Source organism: Botryllus schlosseri, chromosome 3, assembly GCF_051294905.1.
Source record: "Botryllus schlosseri isolate E-star chromosome 3, Bs_hap1, whole genome shotgun sequence".
Lineage (NCBI taxonomy): Eukaryota > Metazoa > Chordata > Ascidiacea > Stolidobranchia > Styelidae > Botryllus > Botryllus schlosseri.
In genome coordinates this window covers 13,776,486-13,804,405 of record NC_137238.1, presented here as the reverse complement: position 1 = coordinate 13,804,405, position 27,920 = coordinate 13,776,486, and the positions used below count along the sequence as shown (strand labels likewise).

The 27,920-nt window shown below is 40.6% G+C and overlaps 3 protein-coding genes and 1 long non-coding RNA gene across 6 annotated transcripts in view; 3 read left to right on the top strand and 1 right to left on the bottom strand.

The window, feature by feature from the left end:
• LOC145434898 (inhibitor of Bruton tyrosine kinase-like) overlaps positions 1 to 27,920 on the top strand; it is a 351,018-nt gene that overhangs the window by 54,509 nt on the left and 268,589 nt on the right. The gene's annotated exons all lie outside the window — the stretch shown is intronic.
• LOC145435818 (uncharacterized) lies at positions 1,557 to 15,252 on the top strand. 3 transcript variants are annotated; one of them, XR_013914044.1, is made up of 4 exons: positions 1,557 to 1,987; positions 10,914 to 11,084; positions 11,153 to 11,232; positions 14,479 to 15,252. It is a non-coding gene; the product is annotated as an uncharacterized LOC145435818 (long non-coding RNA). The 3 variants fall into 3 exon arrangements; XR_013914043.1 differs by having other exon boundaries at positions 14,462 to 15,252; XR_013914042.1 differs by having other exon boundaries at positions 1,562 to 1,987; positions 11,153 to 15,252.
• On the top strand, positions 5,422 to 10,419 carry LOC145435817 (uncharacterized). The gene has a single exon (XM_080313083.1). It carries the CDS (start codon positions 5,422 to 5,424, stop codon positions 10,348 to 10,350), a length of 4,929 nt encoding a protein of 1,642 aa, XP_080169209.1. The 3' UTR covers positions 10,351 to 10,419.
• On the bottom strand, positions 18,344 to 26,032 carry LOC145434905 (uncharacterized). Its single transcript, XM_080312137.1, has 2 exons — positions 25,350 to 26,032; positions 18,344 to 20,762 (listed from the first exon to the last, which is right to left on the bottom strand). Exons 1-2 carry the CDS (start codon positions 25,486 to 25,488, stop codon positions 19,009 to 19,011), a joined length of 1,893 nt encoding a protein of 630 aa, XP_080168263.1. The 5' UTR covers positions 25,489 to 26,032; the 3' UTR covers positions 18,344 to 19,008.

Below are 27,920 nucleotides of genomic sequence, written 5' to 3'. Positions count from 1 at the left end.
TTCACTGACGCCTTATTCGACAGGAGAGAGGTCAAGCGGGCGATACGAGAGATGAGGATGAGATGTTGTTAGGGATGGGCCCTGGGCAATATCAAAGAATATTTATGGAGATGGACAATGCTTCAAAATCTATTTGAATGAGTTTGATGTCGTACGAATCGAATCTTGAAAGTTGACCAGAACCAGCATGAGTGAGGCATCGTTAACTGACTTGTGCGTTTGTGAGAGTTATAGGCTATATCACGCCTCAAAGATGTCTTCATGCTTGAAATGATGGCGGATATGCAGGCAACTGCAATACTGTGCGAAGTACACGTGGTCATTGTAGACACTGCTATTTTGCAGCATTTTATTACGATGATGTAATAAAAATTGGATTGAGTTCGAACTACGGAGGCTAAAATATGACCAAATATCCGGAATCCAACTTTTCTAGGTAGCAAGCATTCTCTGCTTGTCGAAACTGAATGATGTGTCGATAATTGTTGACCCTCTCAAAAGAAGGCCAGCAACAGGGTTTGGCTCATTCTAGTTCCGGGGTTCTTAAATTGAGGTGTGTGACACCACTAATAGGTGCGACTTTCTATAATAACTCCAGTCGCTTCAATACACCAGCTATTTGCCCAGCTGTCGTGACAATTTCACACTATCATATAAGTTCTGTGTTTTCTAATTCTTAATGTGTTGTTATTACAGGCCACCTATGAATCAATCGTTCGGCACCATGACGAAAGAGCAATCAGTACCTTCAACTCCTCTCAAAGCTAGCGGCGGGATACTGAGAAATAAACGTGTGCCAAAATATTGCATTGTGTTGCTGTCCCGAAATAATGTTTATCCGCCAAATACAGCAGGGTTCATTTTCTGGCCCGTCACTTCAGATGTCATCGGACTTGTTAGTACTACTTGCGGTATCTTCTAATGTTCCTAATTAGGATATTGTTTTTCTACCATCCCAGCAAACACCCGATATCCCATGGATTTACTGGTATGTCCACAATTGTTCCAACTCGTCCCACCTCCCAAGGTTAGTTACTGAGGACTTGCTCAGTTTGTCACAAATTGGACGTTCAGTTATGTAACTCCAGGTGACTTCCAGTGGAAGAAATTTTTAGAATCTTCCTATTCCCGTCACCAATGAATATTCCAGAGGATGTCATGGCAGTCAGTCACCTGGATGCCACGTACATGGGAGTTCATCAGGATGCCCCTACCTAAATATCGTTTTCATGGAGTCCAGCTGGCTTGTTCAAAATAAAGACTCTCTCTCTCTCTGTTCAAAATGGCATATTATCATTATTCATCCCCACGTGGGATGCACATGCACATCTCGCGGACGAAATCGTAAGACATATAGGCTATATAGCCATTTATTGGTGTACTGTTTTTTTTAATATATCGCAATCCTGCTTTGTATTGATTTAATGAAATTGTTAATAAGCTGAACTATAGGCCTAAAGAGGCATATAGCAGGACCCAGGCGTGCACCTGCACCTGCACAACTGCACACTGCACCGTGCACATCATGGCGAAATACGTGTTCTGAATATGTATACCATCCCAATATGGTGAAATACAAGAACAAATGTGAGCATCAAGGTGAAATTGTGATGCATGTGGCGGCATCACAACGTGATTCAGTAAGCATGATACGCCATGACCAATTGACCATTCGTAGCACACAACACGTCAAGTCTGGTATCTCAACAATCGCGGCCCAGACAGCCTTCTTCCTTCTCCGTCACGTGATACCTGCTCAGTGCAGCGCGACGGCGCGTGCTTCTGGCATTTGAATCTGAGTTGATGTCTGTGTGACTGATGCGACGAGTTTCTTAGAGATAATGGACGCAGACAAAACAGTCATTAGTCATTGATTAGATTGAGAAGCTGTACGAAGCGAAAGTTGAAGACTTGCTGTCTGTTGTTATAGTGTTGTTGATTCAGAAACTCTACCCGAACCGCTCCAACAGTGAAACAGTTTGAAATGGTAAGAGTTCTAATTAATAATGATATAGAATGATGCGTAAATAGACTTAACCACCGTATACACTTCTTGTGAGCGTAATTTAGCTTCTCATTTTTCGTTGATAGTTTGTGTTCAATATCGATATATGGTAGAACACTCATTGTTTGTTAAGCCTCGTTATTTCTTGGAATGCAGATAAGCCATACTGTGAAGTGTGAACACGCTGCAGTATGATTGAAACGCCATGAATACCTATTTGCTGATTCATTCCAATAGCATGTTTTGCTTGGTCGGTAGACTGAATGTTCCTCAAGATAGTGATAAAAATATCTCATGTATTTGCGCGGTCATATCATAGTAATTTATGTGATAAGGCATTTATATATTGCTTGATCACTGGCTAACTCTATATGGATTGTACTAGTTTGGTTGCGCCTGAGACTGATTGCCGCCATTGTGGATTATTCCCAATTTACAACTCTTCCTGAAAGTATTCTGCTGACTTTTCCTTCAAAAACCTGATAAAATGAGTACATTTGCTCTAAAGTATGTCCCATATACAACCTATATGAGTAATTGATTATGGAGAAGTGCAAGTTATACTTTGATAGGATACCATGATTGATTATTATGTAGTTCATTATTAATGACTATGCCCCTTTGTAGTACATGATACGCTCTTGCCGTGGCCAAATTCACCCTGTATATATAGCCGCACCCCAGACTGAATTCTCGCGTGATCGAAAAATTTCATTCGTGTGGCGGAAATATTTTTCGCTCTGATTCGATACTGAATTACTTTTGAACGACAATATGTGCTGAAATAGACCTGGTATACACCGGACTAAAGTTACACCGTATATTCGCTGTTGCGCAAATGCCACGGTAGCTTGCGTTCATTGTAAAGCGCAAGCGCCTTATTCTGCAACTGGACTATGATATCGCTTTGTGACGTCAGCATAATTCATCAATCGGCGTGATCAGATATAAATGCTCGCGTGACAACTGATGTTAATATACAAGCATATTGTCTAAACGTGATAGAAGGCATTATTTAAGATTATGCTGACTCCCTCTTCAAGTTGAGGAAATGCATGTGCCGCAATCAAACCCTCAACTCAGAGCCGCGGTTTGGCCTTTATCGTATCGCCCAGTGAATCTCGGCTATCAAAATGAATTATCGAATTACCATTGATGACGTAATCATATTCTGGGTGATTCACAGTAGCCAATATTCTCGGCGAGAATTTCTCGTCAACAGTAACCTGATAACTGATTAGTGTGTAAATGTACTATATGTTACTGTGGGCATTAGGGCTGGGCAAAATCGAGTACCGGAGTGATTCGATTCTGAATCACGTATCACGCTTCGAGTCGAGTCGAGTATTCGAGTATCACTCATTATGACGTCACACCAGAATGTACTATGTCAAAGTTCAAATACGTGCCTTTCATGCCACCACAAAGAATATAATGCATGTTATCCGCCACATTAAAGATACTTTGGTATTTCTTCGACCATAGTAATTTCATTGCACTTATTGACAATGTTGTGGGATGATTATGACATCGGAAATGCGTTATTTCCAGTAATGTTCGTAGCTTGGTACTATGTCTCGTATGCTGCGACACGGCCAATCAAGGTTACGAGGCTTCCTCAGTGGAAAATAGTATCAAAACTCTAATTCTCGTTAGTAAACTAACTTTCCGTTGCAACTAACATAAAATTTCAGTACTCGAAAAAATCGTTTTTTACTACTCGACTCGAATCATTAAAATTAATGCTCGATTCAGATTCGAGTACTCGAATCATTTTGCCCAGCCCTAGTGGGCATTTCATGTTAATCTTAGGGGGTTCAATAATTTAGGAGCCATACTTGTACTCGCTAGATGGCGTATGCTTGATGACACTTCCTGGTCTCGTCTAAGGGAATATTCTGGATATAGCTGTGATAGGGTACAGTTTGTCAATAGTAATTGGCCCACCGGACGTTCCCCCACTGTATTTACCGATCTTGTTGGGACAATATCTTATTCGTGCTACTACTGTGTCGTATTATAATTTGGATATAAGGAAATTCGATCACTTGGAACTTCAAGCAATATACTTTTCTACCGTACTTCAAGATCGCGTATATTTACATCGGGAAACTTATATAGGACTTTGCGGCGCTGTAAGTTCAAGGGAAGACAGCTTACACAGAATCACATAGGCAGTTCAGCGACCGCAACAGTAAATACAGCTAAAGGTCCGGTCGTGGAGTAAACACAACAAAGGTCCCTTGGTGGAGTATTGTATTGGAATATACAATTCAACGCCAGGAAGCGGAACAGTAACACAGGACGACTATCGGTACATAAGTAAAGGACAATTCCATATTGTGTGGATTGGTGCCGGTAATAGGACTTGCTTCATTTATACTGACATTGGAGAAAGGACACACTTCTGTTGGAGAAAACAGTAAGTTGGTGTACTCTGGTTTCATAATGACTCCTGGCAGAAATAGGAAGAAGTCGGCGAAGGCTTCTGGTGACGGCCGCAAAGGTGTTAATTCAAGTAATTCTACTTTGGTGGGTGAAGATAACGTAGATTCGGATCCTAATAGAATTATGCATGAGGATTACAAGCGTGGCCAAACCGTGATATCGGACAGGAGAACTAGAGGAACCTCCGCAGTTATTGAAAACATGAAGCAAGAGTTTGACTTCCATGTCAAAGAGGTATTGCGACAGTGCAGATGTTTGAATGACCTGCTAGAGTCGCGGGACGATCGGGAATATGTTTTAAAAACATATTTAGATATGCAGAAGAAGTTTGCTCTACTGCAAGATTTTTGGAGTGATCTTGAGCCTCGTCTTAGGCCAGAGGAATCGAATGCAATTTCTTGTTCATTCAAGGATATACAAGGTCGTGTAGAAGAGACTGGCTACGACGCAAAGGATTATCTGGACGAATACAACGGCGAAGTGAAGGCGAAGTTCTCTGAGCCCACTCCAAGACGGAATAGGTTCGCTGTACTAGAAGATTCGAACTCTCCCGAAAGAGAGACTGCTCTGCTGGTTGAACAAATGAAACGGGACAACGAGCAGAAGATGAAAGACCTATCGGCTCAGAATCAACGAGACTTGCAAAGGCTAATTGATAGAGGGCGGAAGTCGACACCGAGTAGTGTACTGGATAACACCGAAAATGTAATGGATAGAGCACCTAATAACGATGGTGCTCATGGGATATATCATGGTAATGCAAACCTGGATCAGGTTTTGAAGGAATTGGCTGTTTCGAATGCCATGTTGGCGCGATCGTGTGGTCTACCAGAAATTAAGGTTGGTGTTTTTGATGGCAATATTTAGCCTGGGAAACTTCGTTTGATGCATTGATTCAGTCGAAGACATGCAATGTGCATGAGCTCTTGAACTATCTAGAGTCACATCTATCTGGTGAGCCTAAGGAAATGATAAAAGGTTTACTGCTCTTGCAGAGTAGAGATGCCTATGAAAAGGCACGTAAGAGATTGAAAAATAGATACGGCAACGACAATGTAGTTGGGAATGCATTTTTGAATCGACTATCTTCTTGGCCAAAAATCAATGTCAAAGATGGGATTGGTCTGAGAAAATTTGCAGATTTTTTGGATCAAATCGCAGCAGCTGTGCAGAAAATACCTGCTCTTGGTGTTTTGAACTATGCTATTGAAAGTAATAAAATCATTGGAAAACTACCGCAATTTCTGAGAGGTAAATGGCGGGATGAAGTTTACAAATGGCGAAGTAAATATGGTGAGGCGTCATATCCACCATTGAAAGAAGTGGCAGGATTTGTCGATGTCTGTGCCGAAAAGATGAATATTCCAGAATTGGATGATCTGGATTCGCCAAATGACAAAGGAAAAATTGGCACTCCTGAAGTAGTGAGCAATAGAGACTCTTACAAGGGAAAATTTAAGGTCACATCGTTCTCGACAGAATGTCAGGACGACACGAGTGTTACAAGGACAAAGTGTTACTTTTGTGAAGAACCACATCACATTGATGATTGTGAAGGCTTTGGAAAGCTATCCCATATCGACAAACGGGAATTTATCATGAAACGAGGACTATGTTTTGGTTGTGGCTCATCGCAAGACCACATGGCCAAGGACTGTACAGCAAGAATAACTTGCAGGATATGCAAAAGGAGGCATTTGACATCTCTGCATGTTAAACCTGATGAGGTGGACTCGAAATGTACGCAAGTGTGCTCCAAGGAAGGACAGAAGGAAGGTAAGCAAAATTCTATGATCGTTCCGGTATATGTGAGTACTGCTGCCAATCCTTCCAAGAAAGTCAAATGTTATTGTGCACTAGATGGTCAAAGTAATCGGACTTTCATCATTGATGATCTAAAGGAAACCTTAGGACTGGAATCTGTCAATACTAAGTTACAGATGTCCACATTGTATAAATCTGATGCAGTTATTAACTCAAGCAGGATCACTGGAATAAAAGTCTCAAGTATCGATGAAACCTCTTCTGTCACTATTCCTCAAGTGTACACAAGAGCAAAAATTCCAATTAAAATTTCACAAATTCCTAAACCTCAGGTTGCAAGAGAGTGGGCTCATCTTCGGAGCATTGCGGATAAAATTATGCCCTATGACCCATCTATGAAAGTTGGAATAATAATTGGCACTGATGTTCCTAACGCGTTACGTCCTCGTGAGGTTGTAGCCGGTGATGATGAGGATCCGTATGGTCAACTATCTATGTTTGGTTGGGGAATCGTTGGTAATGTTTGTATGGACTTGAAGGGTGAATCATCTAGTGTGGTATCGCATCATACTATTGTGACAGATGCACAGATGGAAGATGGCTTCGAAACTTCAGAAGTTGTTGCTGAAGGGAATACCGCCTTTGTATACATGACAAAGACGAAGGAAATTATGTGTCCACAGAATATCAATCATTTGCTAGAAATGGATTTCATCAAACATAGGAATTTGGAAGCTTCTTTGTCGGTTGAGGACAAGCGTTTTATGGACATCCTCTCAAACGGTGTTTCAAGGAGAGAGGACGGGCATTACGAATTCCCTCTGCCAGTGAAATACGACAATGTTAGAGTGCCAAACAACAGGCCTTTGGCGGAGAAAAGAGCAGAGCAGGTCAAACGACGATTGGGTAAAAACCAGAATCTTCATGAGGAGTATAAGGATCAAATGAATCTGACAATTGAAAAGTACGCGGAAAAGGTTCCAGAAAACATACTTGATTTAAAGAATGGTCGTATCAACTACATACCTCATTCTCCTGTATTTCATAACAAGAAAGGAAGTCTTCGTATTGTAAATGATATGAGCGCCAAGTACGGTGGTCTGTGCATCAATGACGTACTATTGAGCGGACCAAATTTGATGGACAATATGACGGGAATCTTGTTGAGATTTAGAAAAAACGATGTAGCCATCATGGCGGACATTGAGAAAATGTTTTTTCAATTTTATGTCAATGAAAAGGATCGTGATATGCTGAGATTTCTGTGGTGGAAAGATGGAGATCTTTCAAAGGAACTTTTAGAGTATCGTATGAAGGTATTTCCCTTTGGAAGTGTCTCATCGCCAGGCGCGGCCATGTATGGCATGAAGTTGGCCGCTGATGATGGAGACCAAGAGTTCGGCTGCAAGGCTGCAGAATTTGTTCGATCCAATTTCTACGTTGATGATGGATTAACCTCGGTAGAGACTGTGGACGAAGCTGTTGAATTGGTGAAAAACAGCGTGGGTATATGTGGAAAGGCTGGATTGAGACTGCATAAATTTGTGTCGAACAAAATGCAAGTATTGGAATCGATTGATAAATCGGAAAGGGCGAAGGGATTACAGGACATTGACCTCGATACTATGTCGTCGTTAACAGAGAGGTCTTTGGGAATTTTATGGAATCCATCATTGGATGTGTTTCGGTTCCACAGGGAATTGGTGGAGAAGCCAGTAACAAGACGAACGGTATTGAGTGTCGTATCATCTATCTTCGATCCGATGGGTTTTCTGGCCCCTGTTCTTCTGGTTGGAAAGGTATTATTGCAAGAATTGTGCAAAATGAAACTAGATTGGGACACTGCGCTACCAGAAAGTTATGCTCGTAGATGGGAAGATTGGTTAAATGATTTGAATAATTTGGATAAAATTCAAATCAAAAGATGTGTGAAACCTGATGAATTCGGTACTATTGAGGAAGTGGAGCTTCATCATTTTTCGGACGCTTGTGAGTATGGATACGGGCAATGTTCATATCTCCGATTGGTTAGTGATAAAGGGAAAGTGCATTGCACTCTCATTATGTCAAAATCGAGAGTTGCACCCTTGAAGCAAGTGTCAATTCCTAGGATGGAACTGACTGCGGCTGTGGTATCCGCCAAGATGAGCAAATGTCTCAACACAGAGTTGCGGTATGAAAATTTGAAAGAGTATTTTTGGACTGACAGCAATGTTGTTTTGGGATATATAAATAACGTAGCGAGGCGATTTCATGTTTTCGTGGCAAACAGAGTTCAACTGATACATGATTTGACAGACTCTTCTGCATGGATGCATGTGGCAGGACATGATAATCCAAGTGACATTGCAAGCAGAGGTATGTCGCTGGAAAAACTTTTATCACTTTCGTTATGGTGGGATGGACCGCAATTCTTGTGGAAAGAGGGAAAATTTGAAATACCAAAGGACGCTCGTCCATCAGGCGAATCTGTGGATGACTTGGTAGATGTGGAAGTCAGGAAGACTGTGTCATTCTGTACAACTTCCAATGAAAATTCGGGATCTAAATCTTGGAATACGAACTTGAAACAGTTTTCGTCGTGGTTTAAGGCAAAACGGGCTGTTGCAAACTGCCTGCAATTTAAAGACAGATTGAAGGGTTTGCCAATAAACAGTTCTCTCACTGTTGAAAGGTTGTCAATGGCAGAAAGGATCATCTTGAAAGACTTACAGAGCGAATTCTTTCCGGATGAAATGGAACGTCTTGATCCTGCATCAAAGTCGAAGGGTTCTACTGTAAAGAAAGACAGTCCTTTGTACAAACTAGATCCATTTGTGGACTGTGATGGCTTGATAAGAGTTGGCGGAAGAATCCGTAATAGCTCTTTGTCTTCTGAAGTCAAGAATCCAATTTTGCTGCCTCGGAAATCTCATGTAACGGACTTGATCATTCGCCATTTTCATGGAAAGGTCAATCATATGGGACGTGGAATTACGCACAATGAGATACGTCAACATGGATATTGGATTATAGGTGGTGTGAGCGCTGTCTCTCAGCACATCCACCAATGCATAACTTGTCGGAAATTACGGAAACCATTATCGGCACAAAAGATGTGCGATTTACCAGAGTCGAGAATGGCTGAGCAAGGTCCATTCACATTTTGCTCGTGCGATTTCTTCGGGCCATTTGAAATCAAAGAAAGGCGATCCGTATTGAAAAGGTACGGAGTTATTTTCTCGTGTATGTCATCCAGAGCTATACACTTGGAGACGACTAACTCTATGGACTTGGATTCATTCATTAATGCATTGAGAAGATTTCTTGCAAGGAGAGGGCCGATAAAATCACTGTTGAGTGATTGCGGAAGCAATATCATTGGGGGAAAGAATGCTTTCCAAAAGGCGATGGGTGAGATGAATCAGAAAAAGGTCAGAGATTATCTCTTGTCTGAAAATTGTGATCTGATAGAATTCAACTTTCACGTGCCAAAAGCTAGTCATATGAATGGGAATGTCGAACGCCAAATTCTTACGGTGCGTCGTGTTTTGGAACCATTGCTTTGTCAAATAGGTTCACATTTGGATGATGAATCACTCAGAACCTTTTTCGCAGAAGTGGAAAATGTGGTAAATTCAAGACCACTAACTGTTATCAATTTGGGTGATGTCAATGCGCCAGAACCATTGACACCGAATCATCTGTTAACGATGAAACCAAAAATTTTGTTGTCACCTCCAGGGGAATTTGGCAAGCCAGATCTCTATGCAAGAAGGCGCTGGAGAAGAACACAGTACGCTGTGAATCAATTTTGGTTCAGATGGAGAAGGGAGTTTTTACCTGGCATGCAACAACGCACTAAATGGAGCAAAGTTAGTCGAAATGTTCGCGTGGGAGATATTGTTATCGTTCATGATGATGACCTTCCGCGAAACTCTTGGAAATTGGGAATCGTACACTCGGTTTTTAGTTCGACAGATGGGCTGGTGCGAAAGACCAAGATACGCATCGCTGACCGTACTATCGATCAGTACGGAAGAAGAATCAACGATGTGCAGTTTTTGGAGCGACCTATCCACAAATTGGTCGTGCTTCTCGCTGCAGAGGAAGTTACCGAGGATTCCACCGACGAGGAGCCACTAATGGACTAATGTTTTACATAATTTACAAAAAAGTTCTTTGTCATTTTATAACTTTTTTGGTGGGGATTGTTACTGTGGGCATTTCATGTTAATCTTAGAGGGTTCAATAATTTAGGAGCCATACTTGTACTCGCTAGATGGCGTATGCTTGATGACACTTCCTGGTCTCGTCTAAGGGAATATTCTGGATATAGCTGTGATAGGGTACAGTTTGTCAATAGTAATTGGCCCACCGGACGTTCCCCCACTGTATTTACCGATCTTGTTGGGACAATATCTTATTCGTGCTACTACTGTGTCGTATTATAATTTGGATATAAGGAAATTCGATCACTTGGAACTTCAAGCAATATACTTTTCTACCGTACTTCAAGATCGCGTATATTTACATCGGGAAACTTATATAGGACTTTGCGGCGCTGTAAGTTCAAGGGAAGACAGCTTACACAGAATCACATAGGCAGTTCAGCGACCGCAACACTATAGGCAGCATGCTTGCACCCGCATCGGTTTGTTTTTGTTTTTCGTACTGTCAGATGACTTGAATACAACCATTCTGATTTTTTACCTAGATATCAGCAATGTCCGCCGTTGGTGATGACCACGTCAAGCAGACTGCACGAAGAATGCATTATAAAGTGTGTAGTGTACCGTCAACATAATGAAGTACTTAAATACATCATGGGCTTCAACTTGACAAAAAAGAGCACGGAACAAGTGGTGCCTGTATAGTATCATTTTCTGTAAGTTGAATGGTAGGCCTACCTATCATATGCGAAAATCAATGTTCAAAATCAGAATCTATTTTCAGGCACCGGATGCGAAATCCATTCATCATCAATGCGAAGTGTGGCGCCAGGCCCAGGCATGAAAGTTGGAGAGCAAACGATGGTAAAATAAATAGCTTCGATACAATTTGCAAAAACCGAAGGTGGTTAAAGAATTTAGTGTTGGTACTCAATCAGTCGTAGCATCATATCATACATTTCTGCTCAAGTTCAAGTAGCAGTAGTGAGCGATTGCTCAAGTGGAAATAGAAAATTAAGAAAATTGCACGAGCATCAAGAAGTGGATTAGCCTGAATTGTGGAATTCTTTAGAGTGTAATCGTAAGTGGCCATTTCCGAATATAGGTATAGTCAAGGTGAAAGTAATATCCTAAATTTCTGTTGAAACTACAAGCGGAAATAAAAAATTGCGTTGATAAGTCTTCAAGAAATTTTGAAAGGTAAATTTGGTCAAGGTTTTACCATCATCTTGCCACGAAATCGTAACTATTTCTGAATATAGGCAGTCAACGTATATCCATGTTGACTAGCGCGTATCTTTATGTTGAAGATGATCAGCATTGGAACCCAAGCAAAGCATCAAATTTCTAATCGAGTGTATGTAGAGATCTATAAGGCATGTAAAAGCTGCTTCCACTACAAGCAGAAAATTGAGTTAGAAAGAAATCTTGTAATTTGTTTCATAGAGTAGATTTGATCTCGGTCAGGAGTAGCCAACCCGTGGCTCGCGAAAAGGTTTTCAGTGGCCCGCGAGTTGATTATCGAAATAAATTGCAATATCAAAAAATAAATTAGGCAGGTAATTTATTGTGAGCTTGCAAGACCAACGAAAATTTGATTGTCCTGACCGCAAACTTTGAGATGTTGATGACGAAAATATCAGTTCCGACGCATTTGGCGTAGGCAGGGGCCATCCGCATTTTCGTATATGAACATAAAGTAGAATATTTTGTCGCAGATTTATTTGACTTGATATTTTTTTTAGCTCTTTGCGCGATTTATTGTCACTCGATTTCTAGCTTTTATAGTATTGTTTCCCTCATGAAAATTACATATGCGCCCAATCTACGGAATTGAGCTCAACTATATTCGCAATTATGTGAGAACTTGTTGTCTGCACTCGCTGAAAAATAGTCGTTGATGAAACCTTTGCGCAAAATGATAGACACATGTTCACTGAAATCTTCGATTATTCGTGTCTTGGTCAATTAAGCCCTGCGGTACACAGATCTGGTCAATTGAGCCCAGCGGTATACACAGGTGACCCACAATATATGCAACATTATTATTGCCAGAATTCATTCATTAACTTTGAAAAAATTTCGCGATTTCAGATCATATAAGTTCTATTCTAGCTGCACCTATATTCGCAAACAATGGAATTGTCAATAATATGGTGATTTGGCGGCAAAATACAGTTAAAATCAATAAAACAGTAGCTCTTCTAACAATGATGTAAGTCGGTATTTTTCTATGCTACCTATAATTTACTCGAACACTGCGGCAAACCTGGGTATGCGTTGAGGTAGACAAAGTATGTTACTGTAAACGCGGACGTTGAAATTTTCTTCATCGTCTTAAATAGTGATTCAGGTTTCCCTCAAGGCCAGGGATCATTTGAGTCTTTTGTGATGCACTAGTGCAGGGCCGGCCAACCCGTGGCCCGCGAGAAGGTTTTGAGAGGCCCGCGAGGTAATTTCCGAACTTGGTAATGTTATAAAAAAAAAATGAATTGCACAGATTGTGAACTTGCAAGGCCAACCAAATATTTGATTAGTCTCGCCGCAACACATGAGATGTGATGACTAAAATATCAGTTACGACGCATTGGCATTTCCATGAGCCAGTCACACTTTGGTAGATCTTCGTACACTACAAAGCAGAATAATTAACGATTAATTTATGAAAAGTAAATATTTTCTACACGCTTCGCGCAACATGTAGTCATTCGATTTCTTGCTTTTAATATTGTTACCCCTTTTTGAAAATGAATGAACGCCTAATGTATCAGATTGAGTCTAACTATATTCTCGATCACGAGACAAAGTGTCGTTCAACATATGCGACCTAGCGTTTGCGCTCGCAGAAAGACCGTCGACTATGAAACCTAGGCACAAAATGATTGATGCATGTTGGTCGAAGCTTTCGAAATTGATATGTCCTGGCGCTGAATAGTCCAGTCCTGGCAAACTGAGCCCAGCGATATACTGCAGGCCCGCAATATAGTCAAGTGACAATGTTATTGAGCTATGAACTTCGAAAACTTAGTAGCCCGCGCAATATTTCGGCGTTCGAATGTGGCCCTTTGGCTGAAAAGGTTGGCCAGCCCTGCACTAGTGCGTCCACAGATATTGTAATTATATTTTTGTGAAACTATTGTCTTCACCATGTAACTTGCTTGTATCAGTTCCGTTTTGGTGTTTGTGCTTCTATTTTTGGTAATTTTTTCATACAACTCGGAACGCAATATGCATTTTTTCCGCAGTCGATATTTGCAGTGTTGAGGGATTATTTAATGGAAATATTTCTTACGGAAGTTTCAAACGTTGCATTGCATCAAACAAGCATTGTTCAATCTATGCAGAATTGCTGGGCGGTCTGTATGTTTGACAGCCCTGATGTAATGGAATTTGGCTTCTTGCCAACATGGGTAGTCGAAGTAAAAGTAGTCAGTACTGCTCGAGTAATACATAATTTCTAGTGAAGTATATGTAGTGGTTTACAAGACATGTTAAACCTACCTCAAGGAAGCCGTTTGTGTGATGTCGTAAATTTGGTCGAGGTGTCGCTTGATTTTTGCATATAACCGTAAGTGGCATTTAACAAATTAAAGTATTCAACGTTGGGACTCTGGTGGAAGTAGAAGTAACAGGAATTTATACTGGAGTATGTAATGATTTACGAAGTATGTTAAAACTACTCCAAGTTGGAATTGAAGTTGAAAGGTACTCGAGTTGTTTGAAAATGGTAGATTTGGTTGTAATGTTTCATTCTTTTACCATGTAATGGTCCGAACATGGGTAGCCGAAGTAAAAGTAGTCGTTTTTGGTACTTAAGCTGAAGTAGAAGTAACATCATAAATTTCAAGTGAAGTAGAAGTAGCAATTTTCAAGGTATGTCAAGATTATTTCAAGTGGAAGTAGAAATATAAGTTGATAAGTACTCGAGAAGTGGTCTTCGTCTAACAGGAGTTAGTTCTCAAGCAGACATGTACCGGTAAGTAACGTAAATCTGTAGTGAAGCATATGTAGCACTTTCCAAGGCGTTGTATAACTACTTCGAGCAGAAATAGGCAACATACGGAATTCACTGACATTGCTGTATATATTTCAGCCACAAGCGCCGAGAAGAAACGTTTTGGTGCAGCCACTTGTGATTGACGAAAAAAAAGAATAGGCACTCGACATCTGCAAACGGTGCATTGATTTAATTCTTGCAGAGTGAATTTTTACTGAACGCTTTCTGTAATGCTCGTTTTAAATTGTTGCGGTTACTTTATTCCTGCGATACCATTCTTTCATTTCATCAATCTTTTGCACATGAACTGTTCCATTAGCTTCGAGTTGTCCCAACAGTTGCAGTCCCAACAGTTGCAGTGTCTTATATTCCTGTGACACCTTTTTTATGTAATTAAAATGCTTTTTTACTTTGACTATTTGTCATTAGTTTGAGTGGTATTAGCAGTTGCTGTTTGCTAAACTCCTGTGACACATTTTCTGTGATTGCTTGTCGCAATATGATTTTTTACTTCAGCCTAGACTGTGTTAAGTGGTAGTAGTTCTCGCCTTATTTCACATTTTGTGTTTCGTAAATTAGATAGTTGTAGTTTCGTTGATAATAACCAATATCGTATTTATATTTTGCCAGTTTCATTCCCCACTCACCCAATATACGCTGTGTGTGAGCTGATATGATATTGTATCCCATGTTGTTAGTCGTGAGGCGTTGAACCAGGTATGGAGTGGAGATGATAAAGGGGGCGAATGACACTTCCATAGGGAGTGGCGTCATGTCCACAGTACGTCAGGCGTGTCCATAGGGAGTGACGTCATGTCCACAGTACGTCAAGCGTGTCCATAGGAAGTGGCGTCATGTCCACAGTACGTCAGGCGCGTCCATAGGTAACCACGTGACGTCCAGGCTAGGTCAGACGTGTCCATGACGAGTCTCTCCATGTCCACAACACGTCATTGCGGACGTACTCAGCTAGTGGACAGGACGTCTCTAGTTGTCGACAAACCCACTCCAGGGAGGTAACGGCCGGAAGTAACCGGATGTCCTGCCAGCTATTCCACCGGAAGTCAACTGGACATCGAGTGTTTGCTGGGATGTCTCAGGATCAGCAAGTCGGTCGTAGCTTATTAGATTCAGATACTGAACGGTACAGGAGAGTTGTGGATTAATCCATCAACTACAGAAATCATCGATCCCGTCTCGACAGCGGTGATTTTCGAAGTGTGCTAGGTTGTGTCACTGTCGAGTCAAGTCACAAGTCAAGTCAAGTTGGTTTTTCGAAGTATGAGGAATAATTTCGTCATTGCATTTTGATAGCTGTTTGTAAGTTGCCATTGATTTGGAATCGAGCGACGAATATAGAGTTAAATATACATGCAAAAAGACTTCGTATCGCTCACGAATACGTGTAGAACTGCTTAACTACCTAAGTAACTGTGTAGCCTCGATTCTCTAATTATTAGTCAAAATAGAGAATAGGAAACCTCAGAAAGTTGAAACGAATTGTTATGATGCAATACACTAGTCATATAAACTTATTAACTTCATTAAAATTCGATCCAAATCCAAACACGAGGTTTGGTTAAGGTGGGTACCGACCACATTTATGAGCATTCTATAGAAAATAGATATATACTTTGTCATTAGATTACTTTACTACATAGTTTATGAGCTCCAATCACTTTGTTTGCGGTCAATTTACTTGTGATCGGACAGTGGAGGTTCAGTAAAACGCAAAATTATTGAGTGATTGCTCACTCTCACATGTCACACCAGTGCTCCGAGTCACGAGTCAATCCACATTTCTGAAACGCCGAGTCAATTCAAGTCATTTTTACAAAGTGACTCGAGTCAAGTCAAGTCCTACGAAAAAAGTGTGTCAGCCCCACACTGCTATGAATGAAAATGAAAAAAGGTTGGAAAAGAAAAGCCGTCGAAAGTTGAAGATCGAACACGGCTATATTGAGCATTAGTCCGAGGTGCATGTAAGATTGAAAGACTGCATGCATGTGGTCCATTAGACGATTTGGAGCAGTTTTTCAATGGAACATCCGTCTTTGGCCACTTTAGAACGTTTAAATGATGAGTACTGTATATGGTTACCATATTCTGAGATCCGAAAAAAGGACACTTTTTACAAAACACAATATTTAGTATAGTTCACGAGAATACGGGTAATTAGAAATCTTTACGGAAAATACTGTGTTGTTGATTAAAAAAGGGGGTCCTAGCTCGACTCCTGCAAGATCCGAGAGAGAGAGATATTTTATTTTTGTGTTATAAGATCCGGTAGGCTGGTGCGAATGAAATTAAAAAAAACTGCGAATGGGGCTCAAAAAGGTTGAATAGCACTGGCATAAAATATAGTGCACGCCTACGAAAATATGACATCATCGAAAGTCGACACTGCGTGATTATAACGTTATATGACTTGGCATACCCTCGCATAATGAGAGTTCGCCCACGATGGCGCCTTTTTATTTTACTGCTCATGGCTGCAACCGATGCTATTGACTACTGACTGACGGATTCGATAGTTTTCGGTGCCAAAGTCGGAGCCGGAGCTGGAGCCGAATCCGAAGCTCATTTATGATAGTAGGGAGCTCCGGAGCTGGAGCAATTGAACATTTACGCCTTCTCCAGCTTCGGTGCTAATATGAGTGGTCTGAAACTGTAAGCAGCGTTTCAATGGCGAGTTGTTTTAACGCGGGGTGTGCGTCCCGTGGCGTACGGGTCATACGCAGTCCAGGAAAAACCATTCTTTGGTCCACCATAACGGGAGTAATAGGAAGATTTACAGGTATTGTGATAAATCCACGGATTGAGATCTTATTCACGGATTCCAAAATCTGCTGATGACTATATTGAAAATCCTATTTCGTATCCCCGCACTATAGTCAACCCACGGATTGGCCGCAAATTCACGATACTATCAACCTAAAAGATTTTGTTCTTCCATTGATCACTTACAACTAGGGCTGGACAAAGTCGAGTACCTGGGTGATTCGATTCTGAATCACGTAAAATGCTTCGAGTCGAGTCGAGTATTCGAGTATCCCTCATTATGACGTAACAACCGAATGTACTATGTCAAAGGTCAAGTATGTACCTTTTATGCTACCACGAAGAATATAATGCCTCTTATCCATCACATTAAAGATACTTCGGTATTTTTTCGACCATCCCGATTTCATTGCACTTCTTGACAATGTGGTAGGATGATCATGACTTCGGAAATGTGTTATTTCTAGTAATGTTCCTAGCTCTGTACTATGTCTCGTATGCTGCGATACCGCCAATCAAGGTTTTAAGGCTTCCTCAGTGGAAAATAGTATCAAAAGTATAACTCTCGTTAGTAAATTAGCTTTCAGTTATGAGGAGCGTATAATTTCAGTACTCGAAAAAATCGTCTTTTACTACTCGACTCGAATCATCAAAATTAATACTCGATTCAGATTCGAGTACTCGAATCATTGTGCCCAGCCCTACTTACAACTGTAATGCGTTTACATTTATTATGGATAAACTCCATTTTTATTTTATATCAATAATATATTCAGTATATATAAACAAACATAAATATATCTACAAACTCTACGTCGGCCACTTACTGTAAAGTGCGAGATAAGACTTCGCTATTGCATAAGTGCATTATCATCATTTGGATACATGGCATAATACATGGAATCTGATTTGTGGGCTCAGAGATATGAAAATGTTTATTCAAATCGATGCTTTGAATGTCACTGTCAGCACGAAATTTCACTTTTGTTTGTCCACACCACTACATTGCATGATATTTGCGAACTATCAGTTCGCATCACTGGAATGAACTTTTGTCAGTTCTGTTTTGAAATAAAACAAAACCACATTGGTGCTTGATGATGAGTGTACAATGTACATCAGGGGTGTCAAACATACGGCCCATGGGCCGCGCCCGGCCCGCCAGATTATTTCATCCGGCCTGCGAAGCAGAATGCGAGTATTGTCCAGCATATTTGTAACAAATTTTGAGATTTTCAGTAAGAATTATGTTCATTGCATAACCCTTCAAGACAGCGAATGTCGACTGTGTGCGAAGGACAAATTATAACTACCCGACACCGGTGCTGTGGTTTCTAGTCACCATTAAGAGAAGGACACACCATTGACACCGAATTCCGATAGGCCAACAAAATGCATATCGAGCTGAGGGTTTAATTTACAGGTAAATCTTTTATATTTCTCACAACGCATACGCAGGGTTGTCGTCAGGATACGATTAAAACAAAGGAAGAATAGAAACATGCCAACTTATATCATCGTTTGATTCAATGTTTTCTCGGTTATTTATAACAGTGTCCTGACGCTCAATCGTATTATTCCCAATTCTATTGTTTGTTAATAAAGGTGTAGCTTGGATATAAGTACTATTTTCCGTATTATGATGTAATATGCTACTGTTTTTATAGTCTTCATGATAAAGTATTCAAAATTAAAAACAGAGCATGGGTTTTTCGGTGATATTTTGGAATCATTTGACTGATGCTGCCCGCGAGCGAAATATAGTTTTGAATCCGGCCCACGATGTCAGTTCAGTTTGACACCCCTGATGTCATTATATAACTGTTTTAAGTGTCATTCTGCTCATGAGGATAGCTTTATCATCATTGCCCCAATAAGTCCAGGGTTTCGAGGAATTGCGGCGTCACGAAGAATTGGCGAAGGTCTCGGGGCAAATGAGCGTTGTCGCGTTCATACCACAAAGCCCGGTGCAACAGGCACATCATCCACGGGTAAACGTCGTTGAAGAACTTCAAGATATCGGAATCTGAGTCAAAGAATTTCACATCAGGGTAGATGTAGTGATAATGTATGTTTCGGATGCATCGCAAAAGTGTCGAAATATCTGATGGAATGTATTTCTTCTGACGTTCTTTCTCCTCAATATCCGCTAACATCCCGCTATAAGCCGCCGGCCTACTTCGTAGTAAATTACGATGCGTCAAACATTCTTTCAGAGTTTTCAGCCAAGATAGATCTGGACATATTCCTTTATGAGCAATCCTGAACCTATGTAACACTGTTTTCAAAACCTTCATTTCATCGTCCGAACCGTAGGAACGATTATCAGCTGCATTTCTAGTGCCATCGGAGTTCCCTCCATATTCTTTTACGGGCTTCATCGGTTTCGTTTTAGGCATCGTAAATGTACTGCCTGTATTGGCATTTTCCCTTAATTCGGTTCCTTCGAACATCCTAGCTCTATACAAGTATCCATCCATTAGGGTTATGAATGACATCGCTTTGTGCTCATCCCAAAAGAACGGGTGTTTTAGTATATCTGCTGTTTCTGGCTTATCCATGTTCATGTGCATGATAAGGTATCCACCCAAGTACGCATCGCAGTCTCCCTTTAAACATTCACACGCTAGGATCTTTAGTCGACTTAGCCAGAATTTCGGGAAGGCTCCATCGTGTTCCACGGCGGCCACATCCGATATCGATTTGAAATCATCCCCTGAATCCACACTGGCGGTTTTTTCATATGCTTTCATATCAGGTTTCGAATTCCCTTTTAAGCATTTGTAAAATATTTTGGCAGTCATGCTTACGTCCTTATTGATCTTTGATTCCATGTCATTAGCATTGCGACCATGTTCCATTTTGTCGAATTCCGCAATTTTCAAACGTTTCCCATCAGGCCACACAAGAATATTTCCTAGTTTCATCTTTCCGTGTGTGATAAGCTTGCTGTGCATATCGATCAAACCAAGCAGAATATGCTTAAAACAAATCTTAACGTCCCCATGATCAATCAGAAACGCCCCCTTGTTGTCAATGAACACATCTAGGGTGCCGAGAGAGCAGCCCTCCATTGCTATCCAGATGTCACTTCCCTCTGTAATTTCTGTGGCAGCGAGATATTTCGTTGTATATTGCCCGCCCGCCAGTATCGCTAAATCAATCTGATCATGTATTCTTTTAGTACCATCTTTATCAGGAAAAAATCTCTTCGCCGCGATTCTTTTACAGTCTTCTAACACCCAGTTACTGTCACACAAGAACCCAAAATAAACGTCCCTCTTTTCATTCTTTTTTCCTTTGCGATTCGTATTGGTCATCCTCGACAGATCTATCACAAGGTTTACGTCTTTGAGTCCGCGCGCTCTGTAGATACCGACGAAACCATGATCTTCAGTTTTTTTGAATAGACATAAAATTCTGATATTGGCTACTGCCCGTGAGGAGCTGGTAATATCATGATGAGTTCTTTGAGGTGAAAAAATCATCTCTTGATCACGAATCCGATTTGTCTTGTTGTCATACAATAACATGTAATAGAAAATGCACTCTTCGACCTTGTCCCACTCCCAGGAGGATTCGTTGACCTTTCGACCCTTTGCCTTTGGTAGAAGATCTGCAGCAAAATGTCATTTAGAAAATGGCGAGAATATCGCTGAAAGTTTGGGAACGCATTCGATAAACACTCAGTAGTCGCATACAGGCCTTCTACTTTGGAGGTGGAGGTTAATAGCGAGGGTTCAGGTTTATCGTCGGTTGGTATGTATTAGGGCTCTTCAAAAATGACTTTTTTTCTCAAATCGTACTGGCTACTTGATAATATTGTTAGGTTACCTAATTTAAGCCTACACACAAAATTTGTTTCAATTCCAGCCAGTAACCGCTTTGCTACAGGAGAAGTAAGTTGCTATTTATTATATAAAAATAAATAATAAAAAATTTGACTGTTCACCCCATGAAACTGTTAGGCTGTCTATAGAAACGATGATCACCAAATTTGATTCAATTCCAACCAGTGGAAGCGGAGTTATTGCCGTCGAAAAATCTGGATTTGAATAAAATAGTATTTACGGTGAGCACAACTATAATAAATAAACAAAGAATCGGTCACCGTAAATACTATTTTATTCAAATCAAAATTTTTCGACGGCAATTACTCCGCTTCCACCGGTTGGAATTGAACCAAATTTGAATTTTTTTTTGCATTTTTAGGCCAATTCAAAATTTTCAAACGCTATGACATCCCCGAATATTGGTTGGAATGAATTCCAATTTGGTGTGCGTCGTATTTTAAGGCATCCTAACGATTTAATCAAGTAACCAGCAAGATTCAGGAAAAAAGGTTATTTTTGAACAGCCCGACGCCGGAGCCTATACCCACAACGTTAGTCAAATCATCAACACAGTCTATAACCGAAAGTACGATATGCCAGCGCAAACTATACCTGAAAGTACGACTTGCCACCAGGGCTGTGGAGTCGGTAAATTTGACCACCGACTCCGACTCCGACTCCGACTCCTGGGTCTTTAAACGTACCGACTCCGACTCCCGACTCCAGCATTATTACCAATTTACTTCGAAAATTATATGCCACATTGTCGATTGAATGACTATCATACAACCATTAAACATATGCAAACATGTGATTAACTGTGGCATGCTAAATTGTTTCATTGTGGCACAGCTCGAATTATCCACTATGCAATTAACATGAAATAAAGATTTGGTAAATATCCTTCCTTATTCAACTTTTTATAGCATGGACTCTCTAATATCCTGAAATGTATGAATCATTCAAATATGGCAGATATCCAATCCTGCATAACAAAAATGTAGATAAAAAATCCAAGTGTAGCTCTTGTGTATGACTCAGGAACTAATGAAGAAATTGAACTTACTAATTTTGTCATTGCACACTATCCTATGATTACAAGCACAAACACTCTTACTACTAATAATAGACATTGGTCATAAATGGAATTTAGTTAAGTAGTCAAAGACCATAGCCTACCCTATGTCTAGTCTACATGTAGGCTACTTAATCAAGCATTCAAGGATTGGGACTTGCAGTCTTTCTTAATCATTTGTTCGACCCAAACAGCTAAGCTACACTACAAATATTTTTAATTTTGTCCAGTGGGAAGCATCGTTTGGTCATATTTCCATCATTTTTACAATTTTAAAAAACCAACCGATGCATTTTCTCTGTCACAGTATCATGGTATAATTCCAAAAATTGCATCAATTTTGACTGCATCGCGAAAACGCATCTTGCGATTTTCTTCCCCCCTGCAACTGAGTTGTAATTTGCAAGTAATGTCTAATTTTATCTATATCAGGGGTGGGCAACTTTTTCGTCGAAAGGGACACCTGAGATTTACGAACCATTGCGCGGGCTACTGGAATGTTGCTAACCTTTTTTTAGGAGCGAACCGAATTAGGTAACATTGCAAACAAGACTTAGGCTACTTAATACGCTCTGAAATTGATAACAATATGTCATGCAACTGTGCAGTGCGCAATCAGGCCCTGGTCGCGCGAAGCGCGAAATTTTTTTTGCAAGATAACGACTGAATTAGGCTATAGCTATATCAATAAATATGTCGCTAACATACATTGGGGGTCGCATCTGTATACCACTGGGCTCATTTGGCAAGGACAGGATTATTCGACGTTTAGAGATAGAAAAATCGACGGTATCAGTGAACATGCCTCTATCATTTTGTGCAAATGTTTTGTCGACGATCTCGCTGCGAGTGCACAAGCGAAGCCGTATCTCCTAATTGCGAATATAGTTAGACTCAATTCTGTGAATAATATGTATTTATAATTTTCAGAAGGGGGCTCAAATACTGAATGCAAGAAATCTAGTGACAATGAATCATGCGAAGTACCGATAAAAATTTCAAGTCAAATAAATCTGCTTTGAAATATTCTACTTCATGGTCATATACGAAGATCTGGGATAAATGTGGCTGACCCCTGGATACGTCAATGCGTCAGAACTGTTGTTTTAGTCATCATCAAATTTCTCGGTCATGCTAATCAAATTTTGGTTGGCCTTGCAATTGTACCTGATGTCGTAAATAATTTCGAGAATTACCTCGCAGGCCACACCTAACCTTCTCGTGTGCCAAATTTGGCATGCGTGCCACGGGCTGGCCGCACCTGATCTGTGTGGTTATTAATAACAGTGATTGGTGGTACATAAAAATTATATTGAAAATTCTTTGAAAGCAAATGTTTTCATGATAGAGAAGTTGGAGTCGGAGTCGGAGTCGAAGTCATAATCATTCTCACAAACTCCGACTCCAGTCAGTATTTTCCCACCGATTCCGACTCCGACTCCGACTCCAGCTATTATAGTTTTCGCGACTCCGACTCCGACTCCATCAAGCGAAAATTACCCCGACTCCGACTCCACCGACTCCGACTCCGAATCCACAGCCCTGCTTGCCACCGCAGTCATAAGACACCGCACGAGAGATGCCTATACCCGAAAGTACGACGTGCGAGAGATGCATATACCCAAAAGTACGATGTGCCAACACGAGTTTTCGTTACGACATGCGAGAGATGCATATACCCAAAAGTACGATGTGCCAACACGAGTTTTCGTTACGACATGCGGGAGATGCATATACCCAAAAGTACGATGTGCCAACACGAGTTTTCGTTACGAAATGCGAGAGATACCTATACCTGAAAGTACGACCTGCGAGCGCACCCATAAGAACACATTACGGGTGCGAGCGATAGGGTTGTCTAAAAGTAAGATGTGCCAACACGAGTTTCACGGCACCATGCCGCCGCGCCCATAAGAGCCGCAGGCACCTCCAGAGAGATCATATATACTACTATATGGTGGCGGATCCAAATGTTCGGTTTGTTTGTTTTATTGACACATAAAATTGGCGCTTTCAACAACTTGGTCATTTGCGCCCGCACAGTAAATTTCATAATGTCTTTTTGTCCACTTGACTTGAGTCTTTTACCGGCTCATTCGCTGCCTCCTTTCAAGAGTTCGGCTCTCTCTTCGTCTGAGCTTTTCAATGCGCTGTATTACAGCGGGATCGGCGATGAGGAGCCCAGATAAACCTCCGACACATAGAAACATGGCAGACCCGAGGCTCGAACCATCACCCATCGATGTCGTGACTGCAGTGTTTAACCAAATGCGCCACTCGCTTCCTCTCCAAATGTTCGGTAAAGTATTGCGAAATAACGATTGGTCCCGTGTCTAGTAGGACCATATGAGAATAAGACAATTTGAACATCAAATTCGGCCTACACTAAAGATATCGATATCTAGCTGCTGATATTTAATTCTTTGATGTTGTTACCGTCAAGTTTAATTTGATGAGTAGAATATTTCAAATCTCCGTCCGATGTACGTAAATCGGCCTATGCTGTTCGACGCTCGTCAAGCAGCCAGAGTCAAACTGCTTTATAACTAAGCGTAACCAAACCTCAATACATACGTTACTATTTGAAGCTAGGCTAAGTTGTGATTATTATCCTGCTGTGAGTTAGTGGTTTCTAATTGCATTGCTAACCTGATATGAGGCAGGGTGGCTGCTCTTATACAATCACACAAACACATGTACAGATTGTACATCGAATATCTATTTACTACGGGTGGACAATACGTTACGCAATGACGAGTAAAGCGAATACTTGTGACATAAAAATGGGCAGTAGCTTCTGAAAATCAGAAATTTCTGCCATCACTTTCAGTTTGGTATATTATCACACTCTTCATTGTTCAAGAACGCTCACAGTGTTCAGTTCATGTCATAGTCCTTGTACTAATAAAAAGTTATCGTTCTTTCACAAAGAAATCAATTAGATATGTGAGATAGTCGATTACGATTACGATAAATTTGGATTTTTTCGAATGTAATCGATTGCGATTACGATTACTTGAAAATGCTGTAATCGTCGTAATCGATTACGATTACTGATCACGATTACCCCATGTCTGGTGCGAAATAGAAATGCAAGGAAATACAACCAAAGACGTTATAATAACGCGAAAAATTGTAATACATAAAAATAAACGGTTAACAGTGCAGGACCTACCAAGGTTCGCTTGTGAACGCGAATCTCACTTTCACACACACGCCTACGAATTAAGCTTACTACTTTTCAAATAAAACTTTATAATTATCGTCATTCTAATATAATCAAAGTAATTCTCACCCAAATTTTTCAGAAAATTATCAGTATCGTGAAGTTGTTCGAACATATTGCCCTCCGGTTCTCTAATGGGACATTCATCGCTACTTTTATTACACACGCATAATTTGACATATTTCTCTCCGCAGTCCAATATCTCCATGCCGCTCAATACAACGGAACAATATAGCGAAAACTGACCAATGGGCTTCTTCGGTTCCTTAGCATACGGATGTATGGTAGGCTGAAACTGGTGGCAATATCATTTTATAAGTCAAATATGTATGTCCAGGTATATGTTGTATAATAGTAAAACAGTATACTAAGTACAGAGTTCCATTTCCAATTCTTCTAGATTTACTAAGTTAAAATTGGACGAAGTAAATAACTATCTGACATCTCCTTATAGTTGTATACTGTCTGATGTTAACTGAAAACAGATTGTACTACACCTCTCCGCCTAACCCACACACGGCCTAACCCATGTGTTGTTATTCTGCTTCGTATGTACTGAGCATAAGTGCAAATAGAGTTTTATATGGTATAGAGCGTTTGTCGTGTCCAATAGCCTGTGAGGTAAACAGAGAGTCCGTTGTCTACGGATAACGACTTACAAAAATACCCAACTGCGGCTGACGGCTATGGCTGATACGAATGTCCTGACGAATGAGTTCTTGACTAGCAGTTCAACAGACGACCATTTCTCCAGATATTGTTTGATTGTTTTGGGGTATTCATGGTGTTTGTCGACTACTATGGTCATTTACACCAGGCCGATATTCTTCTTATTTTCCGTAACTGCCGACTTATAGCACGGCCCACCTCTAGGCTTTTGTAAGACACCGCTGACGCGGATGAGGTATTTCTCCAGATATATTGTGCGGATACATCAAACAGTAGGTTTTGTATTATACATAAGTCTCATATTCTCAAGGATCAATATACGATATGCACTTGGTTTTATACCAACGGTGAATATAAGTTACGTTATGTGGTAATATTCCATAACGGATCGGAGAGACTCGGGCGCTGCAATGGTAAACAGAGTCCATATGGACACGCTGGCTGGATATGATAGACCAGTGGTTCCTTTTAACCTTGCCTCCGGCTACTACTTCACAGAAATGGCATTACCATGACCATGCGTTACCTTCTGCCACACGTCTTGAAACAGATGGTATGGCCGGACGAGGTTTTAATGCTCTCAATGCGACACAAAAGTATTCCGAAACGATCATACGGGGCCAACTGATTAAATTGTTATGTTGCCTAAAGAACACCGCACAACAAATTTGGCTCAATTCCAACCAGTAGAGTGGAAAGATTTTAAATTAATATTGATGAAACGTAACTGGCATAATTTATTTTGTGGACGCATGAAAGATACCAGGGTTGTAATGACTCGACTCATGACTCGACTCCAGTCCGACTCGCGATTTTGATGAGTGTACTTGTAGGCTACTCGATTGATTGTGCATGACTCGTACCAAGTCATATGACTCGAGACTGGGACGGCTAAAACTGACGTTTCATTTAAAATTCGAAAATAAGTAAAGCTACCACACTGTTGGTATTTTGTCTATAACCACGGTTTATTGGCCTTTTTTCTCCAGCGTCCCTTTTCAAAATTGCATAGGCCTGGCACCGACTATTTTAAGGACTGCAGTAAAAAAAACGGGTATAAGGACGAAGTCCCGCCGTTCCTTCCGGGTTGGGACTTTACTATTGGAATTATTTCGCTCTTGAATCGCTCGCAAGGACCATTCGACGAATCATCAATATAATAAATGTATGGGCTATATTTGGGATCGAATCAAGATTGTTATAAGAACCATCGGGTACGGGCTCATAACATCTGGCTAGAGCCCGATATACGTAGCCTACAAATCCCAAATTCACTTTTGCGGTCGGCAAGACGGGACAGTTACCTGTATTAGGTTTTATTTGAATGCTTTGTTACCAGTAAATCAACTGAGAATGTGGTAGATATCTTTGCTCCCAGTAAATTAAGTGCTGAACCATGCTCTTGAGCATCAAACCCTATCATCCTTATATGATACGATGAAGAAATATTCTGACGATTTAATTTTGTAGTTCACAAATACATGGGGCCTATATTTAGTCAATCATTTTGAGCTTCAGAGCACCTTTAAATACACAGGGGATTTCACTCTCGAAAGCGGTACAGTGCCTCTTCGATTTCGACACGGTGTGCGTTGCTACAATATCGAGTTCGAAACATGTTGCGGAAAATAACCAACCCGATCTAGTGGAATTGCCGATCTAAAAGTACTCGCAATTCCTTTTGCATGATTCTAATAAACCACCGCATTCATGGAAATACGTTATAAACATCGCCTAAATAAATATTCGCGCACAGCGCGACGAAAAATCTCGAGATTTGACAGATATTGCCGACTGTTAATTTGCAATGAGAACTCAGGAATATATAAAACTATTGTGATAATATATAATCATTAATCACATGTATCCACAACACAATCTACTGCGATGACATTTATCTTCAGCCCACTGAGCTCATAGCGCCAGACTTGAACAACTAGAAAATTTTCAGCTTCTCTGAATTAGATTATA

Excerpts from the sequence above, each read along its gene's own strand:
- LOC145434905 (XM_080312137.1), bottom strand. The coding sequence starts at position 25,488 with ATGGAGATATTGGACTGCGGAGAGAAATATGTCAAATTATGCGTGTGT. Across the intron at positions 20,763-25,349 it reads TAATTTTCTGAAAAATTTGG|ATCTTCTACCAAAGGCAAAG; the intron begins GTGAGAATTACT and ends ATTTTGCTGCAG.
- LOC145435817 (XM_080313083.1), top strand. The coding sequence starts at position 5,422 with ATGATAAAAGGTTTACTGCTCTTGCAGAGTAGAGATGCCTATGAAAAG.